The sequence below is a fragment of the Phyllobates terribilis genome, unplaced genomic scaffold (genome assembly GCF_046119375.1).
Source record: "Phyllobates terribilis strain yellow unplaced genomic scaffold, ASM4611937v1 Scaffold_11__3_contigs__length_659146591, whole genome shotgun sequence".
In the NCBI taxonomy this organism is placed as follows: Eukaryota; Metazoa; Chordata; class Amphibia; order Anura; family Dendrobatidae; genus Phyllobates; species Phyllobates terribilis.
In genome coordinates this window covers 560,766,138-560,785,450 of record NW_027362771.1, presented here as the reverse complement: position 1 = coordinate 560,785,450, position 19,313 = coordinate 560,766,138, and the positions used below count along the sequence as shown (strand labels likewise).

Here is a 19,313-nt window from a genome sequence, read left to right as displayed (position 1 = left end):
TTGTAAATCCTCTATGTTCAGGCAGCCTGAAGTTGGCGAGGCACAGCACGTAATTATTTTATTTAGCAGCAAATTTCACTAAAATTAGCAGGATCTGTCAATGGTTGTGGAAACAATTTTCATATGGAAGCAGGTAATAGAGGAGTCTTCCTCACCTGCCCAGTCACCTGGCTCAGCACAGGACTATGTCCCATTCTGGCAGAAGGAAGATCTGTCCTTAGAAACTTTCACCAAACTTTGCAAAACTATTGAAAACAATCCTAGTTACTTAGTATCAGCCCTTAAAGGAGAAGTGTAGAGTCTCCACAGCTGAATCCCCTTCTATAGATCATGCCAATCAGTGACTCTGATAAATGAAGCTCCCCTGTGCCAGGACTCACCTAGTAGCTGGCAGTCCAGCAGTGCCAGCAGGAGCAGCCCAGTCCTCAGCATGGTCCTGGATCCTAGACCTCACACCTTCCAGTACAGAGGGAGTGCTGAGCATTGTGTGTACTGGATCAGCAATTTATAGACTCACATGAGCAAACAGGTTACTCAACTCTGCCCAGACGGAAGTGACAGCATATTTTCTTGTAGCTGCCCCTATTGTACTTCTATCCTGGTCCTGCCCTGTTACATTGTTATCTTACATTGTCATGTGCCAGGTGATGTGATCAATTCATACTGATTTCCCTAGAAAACAATAACCTACAATAGGCACTGAGTTTTTATACAGTCCTCCAGGTAGTGCATATTGGGGGTAGTAGTATCCAGAGAATTCCAATATACAGCCTAACAATTGTGCAAACATGTCACCCAGCTTTCCCAGAGTCCTGACAATGCTCTCCAGCTATGCAGAGATCTTGTTTTAGAACATTTTATTCAACTGTTTTCCTAGAAAAGCTGTAATAGGAATGTCACCCAGCTTTCCTATAGTCCTGAACGGCAAAACAAATCCTACGAAGCTGCAGAGCTAAAGCATGCACGGCTGAAAATTAGCTTTCAGTATGTTTTATTTTGGCTACATTCCTACGATGAGCTTTTGTTGAGATTTAAATGTTGCAGATTTTCTGCACTTATTAGGTAAATTACGGTAGGTTACTTGGGTTTTTATTGCTGTTTTGATGCTGCAGTGTTTTGTCTCTTAAAATGAAAGGAGTGATATGCGCTAATATGTCCGAGGTGAAGTATAAAAGGTAATAACCAAATAATAACCCCACCAAGGACAACATCTGCAAGGAGTTTGTATGTTCTCCCCTTGTTTGCGTGGGTTTCCACCGGGTTCTCCGGTTTCCTCCCACACTCCAAAGACATACTGATAGGGAATTTAGATTGTGAGCCCCAATGGGGACAGTGCCCACAATGTCTGTAAAAAGCTGTGGAATTAATGGTGCTATATAAATGAGTAAAATAAATAACTAATTCATTATGAGGTAACCCCTGAGGAAGGTGGACTTTGCCTGCGAAACGCATACGATTAGATGAGACTCTTTTGCCCGCAAAGGAGTCTGTAGCTAGTGACGTCTCTGTAGCACAGGGCGGCAGTTTTTTTTATTTGATTGCTCCACACAGCGTAACCGGCCGGAACGCTGAACATTGAGAGCACCACGGACTAGCCTGGACTAAGACATTGGGTGTGCCGAGCCATCCCATGACAATTACTTCTAATCGATAGAAAGAAAACCTGCTTACACAGAAGCTTTACGTATACAGGTTTGAATATTGCCTTTTATACTTCATCTCGGACATATTGGCGCATATCGCAGCGTCAAAAACTCAGGAAACGCTCATTGTGGGAATATAGCCTAATAGATTGTAAATGAACATGTGTCACCTGCGCTCTATTCATTCACTATGGGACCACCGATGATAGCTGAGCGCACAAGCACTGCCGATCCATGTTAGTCCGCCATTCTGGTGATCGGTTGGAGTTTCAGCATTCACTATCCCATTGATCTGTGGATAGTAGTGATGAGCGAGCATACTCGCAAGTACTTGGTACTCGCCCGAGCATTTCAGTACTCGAGATGCTCGGAGCTCTCCGAGTACTTGCGAGATGCTTGGGCGGATGCTCGGGTCCGCCCCCTTGCATGTTTGGTGCTCTTTAGAGCACCAATCAACATGCAGGGATTGCCTGCCACTCACGGTAATGCCGCAGCCATGTTGGTTGTGGCATTACTGTGATTGGCTGGCCGCACAGCGTCATCAGGTCTATATTAGACCTGGCGCCACCATGCTCGTCACAGTCTACTCCGCAATCAGGCAGTGTAGGGAGAGCTGCTGCTGCTGAGCTAGGGAGAGATTTGCTTGTGTATTAGGTAGTGCAGGGAGAAAATAAGCACATTACACATATCCATCTCAACAAACAGTATTTCTGAGGACTAATCCATCTGCAGAGATATCAGGCAGGCAGTGTATATAGGCAGGCAGTGTATATAGGCAGGCAGGCAGTGTATATAGCAGACTGCAGTGCACAAAGCACAAGAGACTCTATTCCAGTTCTGCCTTCTGCTGCTTTTAGACATTTCTAGACAAAGGCCCAGGTATCAGGGGCCAGGAATATTTTTTTCTGGATCTTAATCCTCATTATTTGCTTAAAAAGCAATCCAGAGAACACCGTTTTTCGGCGCCATTTGCTTGTTGGCACTGCAGAATACAGCCAGGTCTTTTCCATATTACAGCGCTAAAAATCCAGCTATCTAAAACTGTGGTTTGTCCGTCACACGGATCACATATAATTGCGCTGAAAATGCTGCCATTTTTGGCCTCCATTCAAATTTTTTTTCAGTGTGTCAGCAAAGTTTTTGGCACTGGTTTGCTGTTCAAAATAGTTACCTACAGGCCAGGTATTTTTCAACCGTTGTTTGTCCGTCACATGGATCACATATAAATTTTCTAAAAATTCTGCTATTTCTGGCCTCCATTCTAATTTTTCTTCAGTGTTTCAGCAAAGTTTTCAACAATGATTTGCTGTTCAAAATAGTTATCTATAGGCCAGGTATTTAAAATGTGTTTTCTCCGTCACACTGATCACATATAAGTTTGCTTCAAACTCAGTTATTTGTAGTGAGCGTGGAAGATATTGTCCTCCATTTAAAATGGGCAAGGCGCGTGGCAAGGGACGGGGAACTGGATGTGATGGTGATGGTGCATGCAGAGGCCGAGGCTGTGGGCAAGCTGAAATTGTGCCACAACAAACACCCACATCTTCTCGCCCGACCTTCCTGTCCCAATTCCTGGGGGACCGCAGCACACCACTAGAGCAGAGCAGTGTCAAAAGATTGCTGGTTGGATAGCAAATAATGCTTCCAGTCACTTAGCCACCACCCTGTCTTCCACACGGTCAAGACTCAGTAGCCGTGAGTCTGTACTGCATATTCCTCACCCTGATACCCTGATCCGCCTTGCTACCACCATGCTGAGTGCCCAGAGACAACTGATCTCACACTTGGACACTCTGAAGAGCTGTTCACTTTTCCATTTATAGATTCGGGCCTCTCGCCCGGTCCACTTGAAGTGGGGCAAGAGGAGATCGCATGTAGCCATGCCCAAATATTTGAGCAGCCACGGTCACACGAAGGTGACAGTGGGAAAGTGTCACAAGAGGTGGACGATGATGAGACACAATTGCCAGAAAGTCAGGAGGAGGACCAGGGTGCGGAAGTGGAAGACGAGGTGGTGGATGATATAGTAACTGGCCCAACCTGGCAGAAGGACATGCAGCGAGAGGACAGCAGCACACAGGGGGAGGGAGGCAGAGCACCCCAACAGGCAGGTAGAAGCAGTGTGGTGGCCGCAGACAGAAGGCAGGCAACCGTTCCCCGTAACACCAACGAAGGAAGTTACCAGTACAACTGTCAGGTCTTCCTGAGTCTGGTTGTTTTTTAAAGAATTTGCCGATAACCCCAAAAAGGCCAGCATCAGCAGGGGTGGCAAAACTAGCAGCCTGACCCCCTCCAGCATGATCAGGCACATGGCAGAAAAGCACCCAACTTTGTGGGCCGAACACCAGGGTCCAGGAACAGTGTCTGCGGGTGGCACCATTGCTTCTTCAGCTGTTGTGCACGCAAGCCAATCCCATGTCCATGGTGCATGCAAAGATGCCTCCTGCCCTGCACCTTTCGTTGCACACTCACAAGTAGCAGCATCAGGAAGCACGTCCTGGTCCCAGCGCAGCGTTCAGTTGTCCATAACCCAGTCCTTGGAACGCAAGCGCAAATACGTAGCCAACGCCCCACAGGCCACATTACTAAATACCCACATTTCACGACTGCTTGCGCTCTAAATGTTGCCTTTTAGGCTCGTGGAGATGGAATCATTCCGCAACCTGATGGCGGCGGCCGTCCCTCAGTACTCGGTCCCCAGCCGACCCTGCATTACACAAGCGCGTGTCCCAAAACATTAGCCATGCCCTCAACAACACAGTTACCGGAAAAGTCCACCTAACCACAGACTCGTGGACAAGTGCTTGTGGGCAGGGACGGTACATCGCGCTGACGGCACACTGGGTTAACATAGTGGAAGCCGGGACCCAGTCGGACCTTGGGACGGAACACGTCCTCTCGACGCCAAGGATTGCGGGCCCTAGGTCAATCAAGGTTGCCCCCACAATCTACAACTCCTGCACGTCATCCTCCTCAGCCTCCTCCTCCTCTTCAGCCTCCATCTCTGAAATGACCACATCAGTCACAAGTTGTGGACAGCTCTGAAAGAGCAGGCAAATCTGTGGTTCACACCGCTGAAGCTACAGCCAGGCATGGTCATATGTGACAATGGCCGGAACCTGGTGGCAGCTCTGAGGCGAGGCCAGTTCACACACATAACATGCCCGGCCCATGTGTTTAACCTCGTGGTTCAGCGGTTTCTCAAATCCTACCCAGATCTGCTTGTTAAACTATGCCGCCTGTGTGCCCATTTTAGAAAGTCACCTACAGCTTCCACTGCCCTTGCCATGTTTCAGCAGCGTTTGCAGCTTCCGGCTCACAAACTGGTGAGTGATGTCCCCACGCGTTGGAACTCTACACTGCAGATGTTGGGAAGGATTTGTGAGCAGAAGAGGGCAGTTGTTGAGTACCAGCATCAACAAGGCCGTCGGTATTCAGTTCAGACTCCACACATAAGACCTCAGGAGTGGACATAGATGTCAGACATATGTACCATCCTCCAAAACTTTGAGGACTCCACCAAGATGGTGAGCGGCGATGATGCCATAATTAGCGTCACCATTCCGCTTCTCTGTCTTCTGAAATGCTTTCTGCTCACAATCAAAGAGGATGCATTGCAGGCGGAGCACGATGAGATGGAGCAAGGAACCATACAGGGTGATTACACACAGCCCAGCCTCATCTTATCCCAACGTGGATTGGATGACAATGAGGAAGAGGAGGAGGAAGAACAGGAGTTAGTTTCATGCGCTATAGACGGTACTACCTGCACAACTGTCATACCGTCTGTTCAGCGTGGATGGCCAGAGGACAGAGAGGAGGAGGATGAGGAGGAGGAGAGCATGGTGGTCAGTCATCCTCTTGATGAGGACATGGAAGTCTTGCCTGTTAGCAGTCTGACACGCATGGCTGAGTTTATGTTATGCTGCCTTTCCCATGACCCTCGCATTCTCAAACTTTTGTGGGACAGTCATTACTGGTTGGTGACACTTCTAGACCCACGCTACAAGGAGAACTTTATATCTCTTATTCCTGAGGCGGACAGGTATACAAAAATGGGGCAGTACCAGAAGGCCCTTGTTGCGGAACTACTAAAAAAATTCCCATCTGAAAACGCTGGCGGCAGAGGTCACAGTTCGTTGGACAACCAAGGAGTACAGGCGAGAGAGACACAACTTCAATCCAGCAGAAGCAAGGGAACACTGTCAAAGTTCTGGGAGAATTTTCTCAGACCCTCCCATCGCACAAGCCCTGAGGCGTGGGGTACTCTCACAAGGAGTGTAAAGGTTGAGAAGATGCTGAGGGAGTACATGCCGACCGTACCAACGTCCTCCGTGATTCCTCTGTGCCTTATAATTATTGGTTATCCAAGCTGGATACGTGGAATGAACTGGCTCTCTATGCCTTGGAAGTCCTGGCCTGCCCTGCCGCCAGTGTTTTATCAGAGCGGGTTTTTAGTGCCACTGGTGGAATTATAACTGATAAGCGAATCCGCCTGTCAACTGAAAATGCTGACAGGCTGACTCTTATAAAAATGAACAAGGGCTGGATTGGGCCAGACTTCTCAACACCACCGAATGATAGCAGCGTAACATAAACTCAAATCCAGGTGTATATTCCCAGGCACCTCTTCACATCCACACATGGGTATACGCTTCCTCATTTTGGCTATTTGCTCTTGTCCTCCTCCTCCTTCTCCTCATCCTCATCTTCCACCACCATATCACCAGGGTGACCGTGGTCCGTGATGCAACACCCACATAATTTTTTTAAACGGTGTTTATGATGCCGGCTAAAAAATTTTTTATACAGCATGTTCATGTATACCCCCCTGGGGTAAATGTTTGTCAGCCCATACACTTAGTGCATGGGCATTACAAGTATAGGAGGCCCGCTCCTTTCTACTGGGAACATTTTTTTTATGATGCCCTCCTCCAATTTTTGGCAGCCCTTGCATTCACTGCAAAGGCAAATACAATGGGAGACACACTTCCTAATAATGGGAACATTTTTTTTCAGGAGGCCCTCCTCTACGTCTCTCCCAAGGGGCATTAGCGTGCCTCCAAATTTTTGGCAGCCTTTGCATTCACTGCATAGGCAAACACAATGGGAGACTCACTTCCTTATAATGGGAACATTTTTTTTCAGGGGGCCCTCCTTTACGTCTTTTTCAAGGGGCATTGGAGTGCATCCCAATTTTTGGCAACCCTTGCATTCACTGCATAGGCAAACACAATGGGAGACCCACTTCCTAATAATGGGAACATTGTTTTCAGGAGGCTCTCTGACCTCCACGTCTCTTCCAAGGGGCATTGGAGTGCCTCCAAATTTTTGACAACCCTTGCATTCACTGCATAGGCAAACATAATGGGAGACCCACTTCCTAATAATGGGAACATTGTTTTCAGGAGGCCCTCTGACCGCCACATCTCTTCCAAGGGGCATTGGAATGCCTCCAAATTTTTGGCAGCCTTTGAATTCACTGCATAGGCAAACACAGTGGGAGACCTACTTCCTAATAATGGGAACATTGTTTTCAGGAGGCCCTCCTCTAAGTTTCCTCAAAGGGGTATTGGGGTGTGTCCAAATTTTGGTACAATAAAACATAGCCGGCTGATGGCTCTCTAAGAATAGTGAGGGCCGACTGCTGGCCCTTTAAGAATAGTAAAGGCCGCCTGATGGCCCTATAAAAATAGGCTTTGTGACTTTCAGAGTCCCTCCTTCACAAATGAGACACAATGTGTCTGATGATATCTCACACACCACATGGCCAGATAAGGTTGTAAAATGTTAAAATGACATTTCCTGGTGTATGCATTTGTCACGGTTGAAAGCAATGCAAAAGTGAAAAAAATGCATCAAAAACGCTACGTGTGAACATAGCGCAAGGTGTAGAGGTGCATTTTTATCTTTGTATACAAGTCATTACCCTGGAAAGGATGTTCCTTATCATATTTCCCAGGAAAATCCATTTTGGTTTTGTTTTTGTATGTTTTATTGTGAGTTCGTAAAAGTGGTGTAATGCCTTTGACAACGTTGTTGACAGCAGTGACCTGTGAGTCAGAAATGCTTCCAGGGGTCTTCCCCATGCTGATCCCATGTCATTTGAGCACTGTTCCCATCGATTTGGGCTATTTTTAGGCCCTCTGCAGACCGCCGGGGGGGGGCACCTGAAAAATGCTCGAGTGTCCCATAGACTTACATTGGGCTCTTGGCTCGTGTCGAGCACCCGAGTATTCCAATGTGCTCGACCCGAGCATTGAGCACCCGAACATTTTACTGCTCACCCATCACTAATGGATAGGTGACAAATTCCCCTTTAAACTTTATTTTTTAACAAATTATATATACAACCCCTGGCAAAAATTATGGAATCACCGGGTTTGGAGGATGTTCATTCAGTTGTTTAATGTTGTTGAAAAAAAGCAGATCACAGACATGGCACAAAACTAAAGTCATTTCAAATGGCAACTTTATGGCTTTGTGAAACACTAAAAGAAATCAAGAAAAAATATGTGGTACTCAGTAAGGGTAATTTTTTTCAGACCAAGCAGAGGGAAAAAATTATGGAATCACTCAATTCTGAGGAAAAAATTATGGAATCACCCTGTAAATTTTCATTTCCAAAACTAACACCTGCATCAAATTAGATCTGCCTGTTAGTCTGCATCTAAAAAGGAGAGCTGTTAAACCAAGTGGACTGAAATGAATCATGGCTCCAAAACGAGAGATGTCAATTAAAACAAAGGAGAGGATTATCAAACTCTTAAAAGAAGGTAAATCATCACGCAATGTTGCCAAAGATGTTGGTTGTTCAGTCAGCTGTGTCTAAATTCTGGACCAAATACAAACAACATGGGAAGGTTGTTAAAGGCAAACATACTAGTAGACCAAGGAAGACATCAGAGCGTTAAGACTGAAAACTTAAAGCAATAAGGCTATGTGCCCACGATGCAGAAATGAAGCAGAAAATTTCTGCAGCATTTCTGCATCTCCCTGGCAGAAAAAAACGCATGCAGATTGTGCATGCGTTTTTCCAGCAGAATACATGCGGATCCACATGCGGGTTCACATGCGTTTCCGCATGCAGATTGACAAGCACTTTCCAGGCGATAGAATCACTTGGAAAGTGCTTGACAACTAGGTCACACTGTATAAATCCATGCAAACAGCATGGATTTATACAGTGTGAACCGTAAAAATTAAAACAAATAAAGCTATACTCACCCCCGAGGCCTCGGTGTGTGCAGCAGCGCTCGTTCCTGTCTGGTTCCCGGCTGCCGGCATATCGCGAGACAGAGCGGTGAAGGGCCTGCGGTCACATGACTGTGACGTCACCGAAGGTCCTTCAGCGCTGCCGGCATTCAGAGAAAAGCCTTCGGAAAGGTGAGTATAAACTTTATTTGTTATTTTATTCTTTTTTTACAGGTACAATGGTACCCAGGTCTGGATGAGAGTCTCCTCTCCTCCAGAACTGGGTACCATCCGCATATAGAGACGCATAGAAGCCGCTTGTAAAAATGTACAGTCGCGGTTTCTGTGCGTCTCAATGCAAGTCAATGGCGGGAGTTCCGCTGCACTTCCGCAAAATTAAATGACATGCTGCGGATTTTTGTACGCAGCATAAACGCTGCGGAAAAATCCGCAGCATGTGCATAGAACATGCGGAATCCCCTTGGGGACCATGGGGTGCGGATTACCTAGCGTTTCACAAGCGTTTCCGCTGCGGAAATTCCGCAGCATAAACGCTTGAAAAACGCTACGTGGGCACACAGCCTGAGTCTCCCAAACAGGAAATGCACAACAAAACAAATGAGGAACGAATGGGAGGAAACTGGAGTCAATGTCTGTGACCGAACTGTAAGAAACCGCCTAAAGGAAATGGGATTTACATACAGAAAAGCTAAACATAAGCCATCATTAACACCTAAACAGAAAAAAACAAGGTTACAATGGGCTAAGGAAAAGCAATCGTGGACTGTGGATGACTGGATGAAAGTCATATTCAGTGATGAATCGCGAATCTGCATTGGGCAAGGTGATGATGCTGGAACTTTTGTTTGATGCCGTTCCAATGAGATTTATAAAGATGACTGCATGAAGAGAACATGCAAATTTTCACAGTCATTGATGATATGGGGCTGAATGTCAGGTAAAGGCACTGGGGAGATGGCTGTCATTACATCTTCAATTAATGCCCAGGTTTACATTGATATTTTGGACAGTTTTCTTATCCCATCAATTGAAAGGATGTTTGGGGATGATGACATCATTTTTTAAGATGATAATACATCCTGCCATAGAGCAAAAACTGTGAAAACATTCCTTGAAACCTTGAAAGAAGACACATAAGGTCAATGTCATGACCTGCAAATAGTCCGGATCTCCCTGACACCCGGTGCTATGTGCAGGGAGCGGTCCCTCACCGCTCCCGCCACATTAACCCCCGCAATGCTGCGATCGAAGTCGATCGCAGTCGATCGCAGCATTGCGGTAGTAAGGGGAGGTGATCGCCGATACTCACCTCCTCTTCCGGCCTCCAGCGCTGTCTGCCGTGGCTTCCAGGATGTTGCCATGACGACCCGATGTCGTCATGACAACATCCGGGTCACCAGACAGCAGGAAGATTTTTTGGACATGCGCAGTGCATCTCCAAACTATCTTCTCCCTGTCCAGCGCTGACAGCCTGGATGGCACAGGGATAGTGCTCCATTCCTATGCCATGCAGGCGATCAGAATAAAAAAAGTGAAAGTCCCATAGTGGGACAAAGTAAAAAAGTATAAAAACTGTCAGAAAGTGAGAAAAAAATAAAAAAAAAATTGTAAAAGTATTAAAAAATAAATAAAAAAAACAATCCACCAAAAATAAAAATATAATGTACCCATCAATAAATATTATTATAAAAAAAAAAAAAACAATAAAAGTACACATATTTGGTATCGCCGCGTCCGGAACGACCTGACCTATAAAACTTTCCCACTAGTTAACCCCTTCAGTGAACGCGGTAAAAAAAAAACAAAACAAAGCAAAAAACAATGCTTTATCACCATACCGCCAAACAAAATATGGAATAACACGCAATCAAAAAGACAAATATAAATAAAAATACCGCTGAAAACGTCATCTCGTCCCGCAAAAAACAAGCCACCATACAGCTCCATCAGCCGAAAAATAAAAAAGTTATAGCTCTCAGAATAAAGCTATGCTGAAAAATATTTTTTTCTATAAAATTGCTTTTATCATGTAAAAGTGCAAAACATAGAAAAACGATATAAATGTGGTACCGCTGTAAACGTACTGACCCGAAGAATAAAGCTGCCTTATTAATTTTACCACACGCGGAACAGAATAAAAAAAAACAAAAAAAACAATTCCTGAATTGTTGATTTTTGTTTATTCTGCCTCCCAAAAATCGGAATAGAAAGCGATCAAAAAATGTCACGTGCCTGAAAATGGCACCAATAACAACGTCATCTCATCCTGCAAAAAAAAAGCTGTCACATGACTGTCTGCCAAAATCTGGAAAAATTATAGCTCTCAAAATATGGCGATGCAAAAACTAGATTTTACAAAAAATGCGTCTTTTAGTGTGTGACAGCTGTCAGTCATAAAAACCCCATATGATTCTGGTATCGCTGTAGTCTCACCGACCCGAAGAATAAGGTTGTCTAATCACTTATACCGCACGAGGAACGGCGTAAAAAATAAACTCTCTGGTTAGGGTTGTGCTAGAGTTAAGGTTGGGCTACGGTTAGGGCTAGGGTTAGGGCTGGGTTTGGGGTTAGGGTTGTGATGGGGTTGGGATTTTTTTCAAAAGTAAGAAAAAAAGATGACGATATGGCAACTAGTGTTGAGCTCAAGTGCTCGCTACTTGAGTTTGCATCGGGTGCTCTGGTATGCATTGAGTATTGTGGGTATTTGAGTGACATGCTCGAGTCTCCGCCCCATATGCTTCGCGGCCAAAAAAACTTTGCGGGGATTGCCTGCCATGCACGAGCGATCCCCGCATGTTTTTTTTTGGGTGTCTAATAACCGTGAAACATGCGGGCGGGGACTCGAGCATGTCACTCGAGCACACGCAGTACATGGTGCATACCTGAGTACCCGATGCAAACTCAAGTAGCGAGCACTTGCGCTCAAGACTAATGACAACTTATTCAATATGATGACCTAATGTTATCAAATTCTGTGTTGTACCTCTGGGTTCAAAATGTTCACTATACCGCTTAATAAAATCCTTGAGGGGTATAGTTTCCAAAATGGGGTCACTTGTGGGGGAGCTCCACTGTTTAGGCACATCAGGGGCTCTCCAAACGCGACATGGTGTCCGCTAACAAATTGAAAGGAAAATCGGCTCAAATTGTTAGCGGACGCCATGTTGCATTTGGAGAGCCCCTGCGTGCCTAAACATTGGAGCTCTCCCACAAGTGACCCCATTTTGGAAACTAGACCCCCCAAGGCACCTATCTAGATGCATAGTGAGCACTTGGAACCCCCAGGTGCTTCACAAATTGATTCGTAAAAATGAAAAAGTGTTTTTTTTTTCACTTTTTCATTTTTACGAATCAATTTGTGAAGCACCTGGGGGTTCCAAGTGCTCACTATGCATCTAGATAGGTGCCTTGCGGGGTCTAGTTTCCAAAATGGGGTCACTTGTGGGGGAGCTCCAATGTTTAGGCACATCAGGGGCTCTCCAAACGCAACATGGCGTCCGCTAATTATTCAAGCCAATTTTACAATCAAAAAGTCAAATGGCGCTTCTTCCCTTCCAAGCCCTGCCGTGCGCCCAAACAGTGTTTTTTCCCCACATATGGGGTATCTGTGTGCCCAGGGGAAATTGCACAACAAATTTTGGGGTCCATTTTTTCTTGTTACCCCTGTGAAAATAAAAAAAATTGGGTCTAAAGTAACATTTTTGTGAAAAAAGTTAAATGTTCATTTTTTTCTTCCACATTCCAAAAATTCCTGTGAAGCACCTGAAGGGTTAATAAAGTTCTTGAATGTGGTTTTGAGCACCTTGAGGGGTGCAGTTTTTAGAATGGTGTCACTTTTGGGTATTTTCTGTCATAAACACCTCTCAAAGTGACTTCAAATGTGATGTGGTCCCTAAAAAAATGGTTTTGTAAATTTTGTTGGAAAAATGAGAAATCGCTGGTCAACTTTTAACCCTTTTAGCTCCCTAACAAAAAAAAATGTTGGTTCCAAAATTGTGCTAATGTAAAGTACACATGTGGGAAATGTTATTTATTAAGTATTTTATGTGACATATCTCTCTTATTTAAGGGCATAAAAATTAAAATTTTGAAAATTGCAAAATTTTCAAAATTTTCGCCAAATTTTCGTTTTTTTCACAAATAAACTCAAGTGATATCGAAGAAATTTTACCGAAATCATGAAGTACAATATGTCACAAAAAAACATTCTCAGAATCAGGGGGATCCGTTGAAGCGTTCCAGACTAATTACCTCATAAAGTGACAGTGGTCAGAATTGTAAAAATTGGCCTGGTCATTAACGTGCAAACCACCCTCGGGGGTAAAGGGGTTAAACAACTGAATGAACATCCTCCGAGCCCGGTGATTCCATAATTTTTGCCAGGGGTTGTATATATTGTAAGGCAGCGCTAGTCATCATGCTGGGGGACACTCGCTTCACCGGGTCAATTAAAGCACACCAGGCAACACCTTTCCGGTATTTCACAATCCAGCAGTTTATTATTTATCATAAACCGCTCATAACCGAGTCCATCTCAGTGGCTCGCCGACATATTACACATGTAATGTCCAAGAGCCTTTCCAGTGACTGATATGTCCACTTGGCTCCAGATACAGCCTTCAGCAAGGTAACAATATAAATGTCCACATCAATTAGTGTTTTACCTTTGCCTGGTTTTAGCTGCTTCAGGTTTGTTCTGCCACACCTGTGGCTTTACGGCTTCCCAGATGGGGGTCTCCAGCCCTCGTACCATCCAAGGCTACTGGCATCTCTTGCACACACAGGATCCAGCCTCTGCCTTTCAGGACTCTTGTCTTTCAAGCCTCTTGCCCTCCAAGGCTACTGGCATCTCTTACACATAAGGATCCAGCCTCTGCCTTTCAGTCTTCACCAGGCTTCACTAGGCCTCACTAGGCCTCACACTCTAACGGTGTCCCACACGGGAACAGGCCTCACGCCTTTCACACCCTGTCTCTAAACTACCAGGGTTTATATATCCTCCAGTGCACACACAGGACCCGTGCTGATGTCACAGTCATGTGATCAGACCTTCTGTGTGCACAGGTCCTGTGCTGATGTCACAGTCATGTGATCAGTCACCTGAGGGGGAGGTACGTGGTCAGCCAAAACACACCCTGGACCATTAAAGTAATGCCATAAGCCGCTGCATTACAATATCTTATTACTAAAATGTCACGGTCATACAACATTACAACTCCTTACCCAATCCAATTCTCAAATAATACAATCATGATATAAAATATGAAAAGTATACAACTTTTATTCAATTCGTTATAAATGGAATAGATCGTTCTTCCAAAGACAATGTAAAAAAATACAGAAAAGGTGAAACAACTGAAAAACAGCTGAATCAGCAAACTGTTAGCTAATACACCCACCTATGGTATATCCACAGGATCCCCTAATCCTTTTAGCATCTACTGAGTTGGCTGCCACATCCAAGCACATAATAGAGAGGTAACGGTAATGCCCATATATAGAGCTCTCTCCATTTAAAGGGGCTTTCCCAAAATCTCAAATTATCACATGTCTTGCCGGGACGCCCAACAATCCCAAGAATCAGTCTTTGAACAGTTCTGTCTTGAATGGAGGTGCAAATGCTCAATCTCTACTCTAATCATAGTCTATGGGACTGGAGGAAATAGCGGAGCGCCGTACTGGACTTTCCCCAGCAGTTCCAACTTTTTTCCAATGAATGTAGTAGAGGCCGATCATGCACATCTCTGCTCCATTCAAGACAGGGCTGTGTGGATCTCTATGCTCAAGAACACTGGAGGTAGCAGCGATCAGACTCCTAGTGTTAAAATAGTAATCTCCAATGCCAGTGTTCCCCAACTCCAGTCCTCAAAAGCAGGTCATGTTAGTAGCACAGGATGCAAATATCACTTGGGCAATACTAAGGAAACCCTGAAAATATGATCTGTTGGTAGATTTTGAGGACTGGAATTGGGGATCACTGTATAGGGGATGATTCGGTCAACAGGGGTAGGGGTACTCGGATACCGGGATGGATGGGTTACTTCTGTGGGGATCACGGTTGGTCGGTTCCCGGTTCCGTGCCCTGGACCATCAGTAAAGGGATGGGGGTGAGGATGATGGGAGTATTGTGTCCTGACGCCTCCTGTGGTAACTGGTAAAATCGGTTACCAGCGCTGTGTATGGTTGCTGAGGTGATCGGCATACGGCTTGTATGAACGCTATAGGCAGTAATGTCAAAGTAGGCACACACACACATTAAGTCTTTGTTTCAGTATCTTTCTTTTACTGATGTCCGGTAACAGGTACAGTTCAGGAGGGTAACCAGGTTTTCGGTGCAGGTAGAGATATTCACCTTGGAGATTTGTGAGGCCTCCGCTAACAATGTGTGCGTTGTTTGGGATCAGTCCTACCTTAAGCTGAACCTGCCACCTTTTACTTTCTTTGGGGTCCTTCTCCACAACTGACAATGAGGACCTTTCCTTGGGGCTACCAATTCTCTTTCTGGGCCCCTGGTCCTATACTTGGTCAAGTTTGGCAACTCTTTCCCCTTCTTCTTCAGGGGGAGTAGATCCTCCTGATCTGTCCGGGTTTTCTATGCTATTCTTGAATTAATAGCAATCTCGGACTCCGGTGTCTGGGTGAGCTAAAGGGATAATAGTTTTATCTCTTTCTTTCTCCTTCTAGCCTCCATCCCTCTCTCTAGGGCGCTTCACAACTCAGACCTGTTTCATAGTTCAGGGCTCCACTGGTCCCCGGCCAACAGCTCTCTGTGTCTCTCCTCCTTCACCCGTCTCTAGACTAACTGCCGCTTTGCTGACTCTTCCCCTCAGACCTGGGGTGTAAGGTGTTGTGTGTGCCCAAGTGTACATCTCCCCCTGCACCTATGGATCCTGTGGTAATCCTCCGCAGGGGTGCCACATTCCCCCCTAGTTAACTTCAGTCCTCCGGGACTGAAATATTTTTTTTAACAAAGATAACATAACATTAACATTTATATTTGTAATTTGAACAGAGTCTCAAAAATAAAATTTACAATAACCAGGGAAAATGGGTAAAACGGATAACCAGTCCATACAATGCTAGTCGATCTGCTGCAAGCTGTTAAAGGGAAAGTGTTTTTGCTACCACCAGTCCTGTGGCTTCGGTCCATTCTTAAAAATTTTCAAAAAGTTTCAGACGTCCAAACAGGTAAAGTCTCTTTAGGCTTAAAGATTCAAATAGACTTAATAATCCACAATACACAAGAAAATATTTACTACATGTGCCTCGGCGCAAGGGTCCTAGGTACTGCAGGGGTCTCTCCCGGTCATAAGCACTGTAGGCCCAAGATTTTGCTCTCCCTAGACAGCTTCTTACGCCAACTCTACTCAACCCTTTTTTTTATGTTGTGTACCTGGTGTAACCTGTTTTGGTCTACTCGTCACCCTTCTATATACTGACTTTAACTACATATTTACATTTTTGAACCTATTTACATTTCCCACTTGTTATGGTTTACTCCCTGTATCTAAGTGGTGGGTGTCCAAAATTAATACGTGATGACCTCCGTAAAACTGGTATCCTACTGGTGCGTAAGCCTGGTGTGGAGCGAACACTACTTACTGACTCTTGTGTTGGTCTACGTAGCACAGGTATGCCGGAGTGTCTTCCCACTCCCCTTGTGGGAATGGCAGGTACACCGATTGCAGGATTCCCTAGCTCGTCTGCAGCAGGTGGTTCTTCTGCTCTTGATCCTTCTACTGGTTGTGGGAATGTCAACATGGGAATTAAATAAGCTCCTTCTATTTGGGGCCAATCTGCGGGTAACTCTCCTAAGATTGTCTTAATTGTCCTTGGCGTCTCTTCTTCTGGTATGGGACAAGGGATATATTCTTTTTGTTGTAAGGGTTGAGGACACTTCTTTAAGTGGTCTCGGGACACTGTTGCTGTTGTTTTTCCGTTATCCTTGCTGATTAGACAGGTTTTCTGGTTGTCAAAATTGGATGGTAATACAGTGTATGGTTCTTCTTCCCATTGATTATCTAGCTTATGAAGTCTCTTTTTCCTTTTCAAAACCAATTCTCCGGGGGTTAACGGGATTCCTTGTGCGTTTTTATTGAAATTGGTTTCTTGTCTTTCTCTGGATTTTGCTAGACTTTTCTCAACACACTCCTGTATTTTCTTGCATTGTTCTGTTCTTCTAGTATCCCAATCTGCACTTGAGTGGTCTTCCTCAGGAACTACAATGCCCATTTCGAAGTCCACTGGCAATTTTCCTGGTCTCGCTCTCATCAAGTATGCCGGGGTACAATAAGTTGAGCTTACTGGGATGTTGTTATAGATATCAATAAGATCTGGTAATTTCTCTGGCCATCTATTTCTGTCTTCCAAGGGCAGAATCTTCAGCAATTCTATTACCATGTGATTCATTTTTTCGCACATTCCGTTAGTTTGGGGATGGTAAGGCGTGGTACGAATTTTCTTGCATCCATACAAGCTACAGAACTCTTTAAATATTTCCGCTTCAAAGGCAGGACCCTGATCTGTCAATACCTGTTCTGGATATCCATGTGGCCTGCAGAAATAAGCTTGAAAGGTTCTTGCTGCTCTCTGAGCTGTCAAATCCTTCACAGGAGCTACCACTAGGAATCTGGAATAGTGGTCCACCATGGTAAGAGCATAAGTATAGCCTGATCTACTGGGTGTGAGTTTGACATGATCCAAGGCTACTAGTTCCAAGGGCTGTTTGGTTATGATAGGCTGGAGTGGTGCTTTCTGGTTGTTACGATCTCATCTTCTTAATGAGCACGGGCCACAATTTTTACACCATTTTTCTATGGAAGACCTCATGCCAATCCAATAAAACCTCTCGCGTAACAGTATATCCAGCTTTCTCCATCCAAAGTGTCCTGCTCCATTATGGTACGCTTCCAATACCATTTGGACGTCTCTCTTTGGAACCACAACTTGCCATACCATTTCATGTGTCCTTGGATTGATATACCGTCTGCACAATTGGTTTTTATAGATAAATAACCTGCTTCTTTCTTTCCACAGGTATTAGGCCTCTGGGGGAGCATTCTTCTCAATTTTGGAATCCGATTGGGTTACCAGCCTCTTCACTAGGCTCACTGCCGGATCGCTGTCTTGGGTTTCTTTCCATCCATAATGAGGCAGTGGGTTTAGTGCAACATCCTGACGGTTCTGGTAGACATGGGTTTCTGTCATTTTCCATTTTCTACTTTTATGGAAAGCTGGAAGTTCTATTTCCTCCAAGTCATCGGTTTCTTCTTCAAGCCCTTACAAATGTATTTGAGGGTTTCTGGAGAGGGCATCAGCATTTGCATTTCCACGGCCTCTTCGGTACTTGATGGTAAAGTCGTAGTTCGATAGCCGGGCCATCCAGCGCTGCTCCAATGCCCCAAGCTGTAACAGGTCTGGGAGGCGGAACCTCTGAGCTACTATACAAGGGGGCGGTCCTTGTAAGGGAGCGGGTGGCGACCAGGGAAGACGGGCAGGCAGTCACAGCAGGTGACCGGGACAGTCTCTGAGTGAACGGGCTGGAGGTCACGGCAAGTGACCGGGGCAATCTCTGGATGAACGGGCAGGAGATCACGGCAAGTGACCGGGGCAGTCTCTGGATGAACGGGCAGGAGGTCACGGCAAGTGACCGGGGCAGTCTCTGGGTAAAGGGTAGGTACGACCTGTGATGGCAGAGCCTCCAGGTAGGCTAGCAGGCAGATGGTTGATGTGTGCTCCCAGGTGAGCAAGCGAGAGTCTCTGGAATGGCAGGTGGTCACAGCACGTGACGGCGGAGCCTCCAGGTAGGCTAGCAGGCAGGTAACAGGTGTGCGCTCCCAGGTGAGCGGGCAGGAGTCTCTGGAATGGCAGGTGGTCACAGCACGTGACGGCGGAGCCTCCAGGTAGGCTAGCAGGCAGGTAACAGGTGTGCGCTCCCAGGTGAGCGGGCAGGAGTCTCTGGAATGGCAGGTGGTCACAGCACGTGACGGCGGAGCCTCCAGGTAGGCTAGCAGGCAGGTAACAGGTGTGCGCTCCCAGGTGAGTGGGCAGGAGTCTCTGGAATGGCAGGTGGTCACAGCACGTGACGGCGGAGCCTCCAGGTAGGCTAGCAGGCAGGTAACAGGTGTGCGCTCCCAGGTGAGCGGGCAAGCTGGTCCATAGACAGACTGACAGGAGTTGGAGGGCAGACCGTTGGACCTCAGGCTAGCAGGCAGGTAGCAGAGGAGCGCTCCCAGGTGAGCGGGCAAGCTGGTCCTTAGACTGACAGGAGTCGGTAGGCAGACCGTCGGACCTCAGGCTAGCAGGCAGGTAAGCAGAATATCAGGCAGGAATCAGACAGCAAACTGGCAGGAATCTGGCAGGTAACTGGCAACGGGACCTGAGGGCTGAAGCAGAGTAGTGAACAGTGCAACAACATTGCTCGGGCACCTCCATTTTGGAGGAGGTGCCTTATAT

The 19,313-nt window shown here is 45.9% G+C and overlaps 1 protein-coding gene and 1 long non-coding RNA gene across 2 annotated transcripts in view; one reads left to right on the top strand and one right to left on the bottom strand.

Annotated features, from left to right (window-relative positions):
• Nucleotides 1–571, bottom strand: part of LOC141166907 (zinc metalloproteinase-disintegrin-like VLAIP-B) — a 47,008-nt gene extending 46,437 nt beyond the window's left edge. The window contains exon 1 of the mRNA XM_073654083.1: nucleotides 381–571. Coding sequence (XP_073510184.1) covers nucleotides 381–432 — 52 coding nt within the window. The 5' untranslated portion in view covers nucleotides 433–571. The remainder of the gene's footprint in view (nucleotides 1–380) is intronic.
• The window catches only part of LOC141166909 (uncharacterized), a 344,660-nt gene that overhangs the window by 6,450 nt on the left and 318,897 nt on the right, over nucleotides 1–19,313 (top strand). The window lies entirely within an intron of this gene.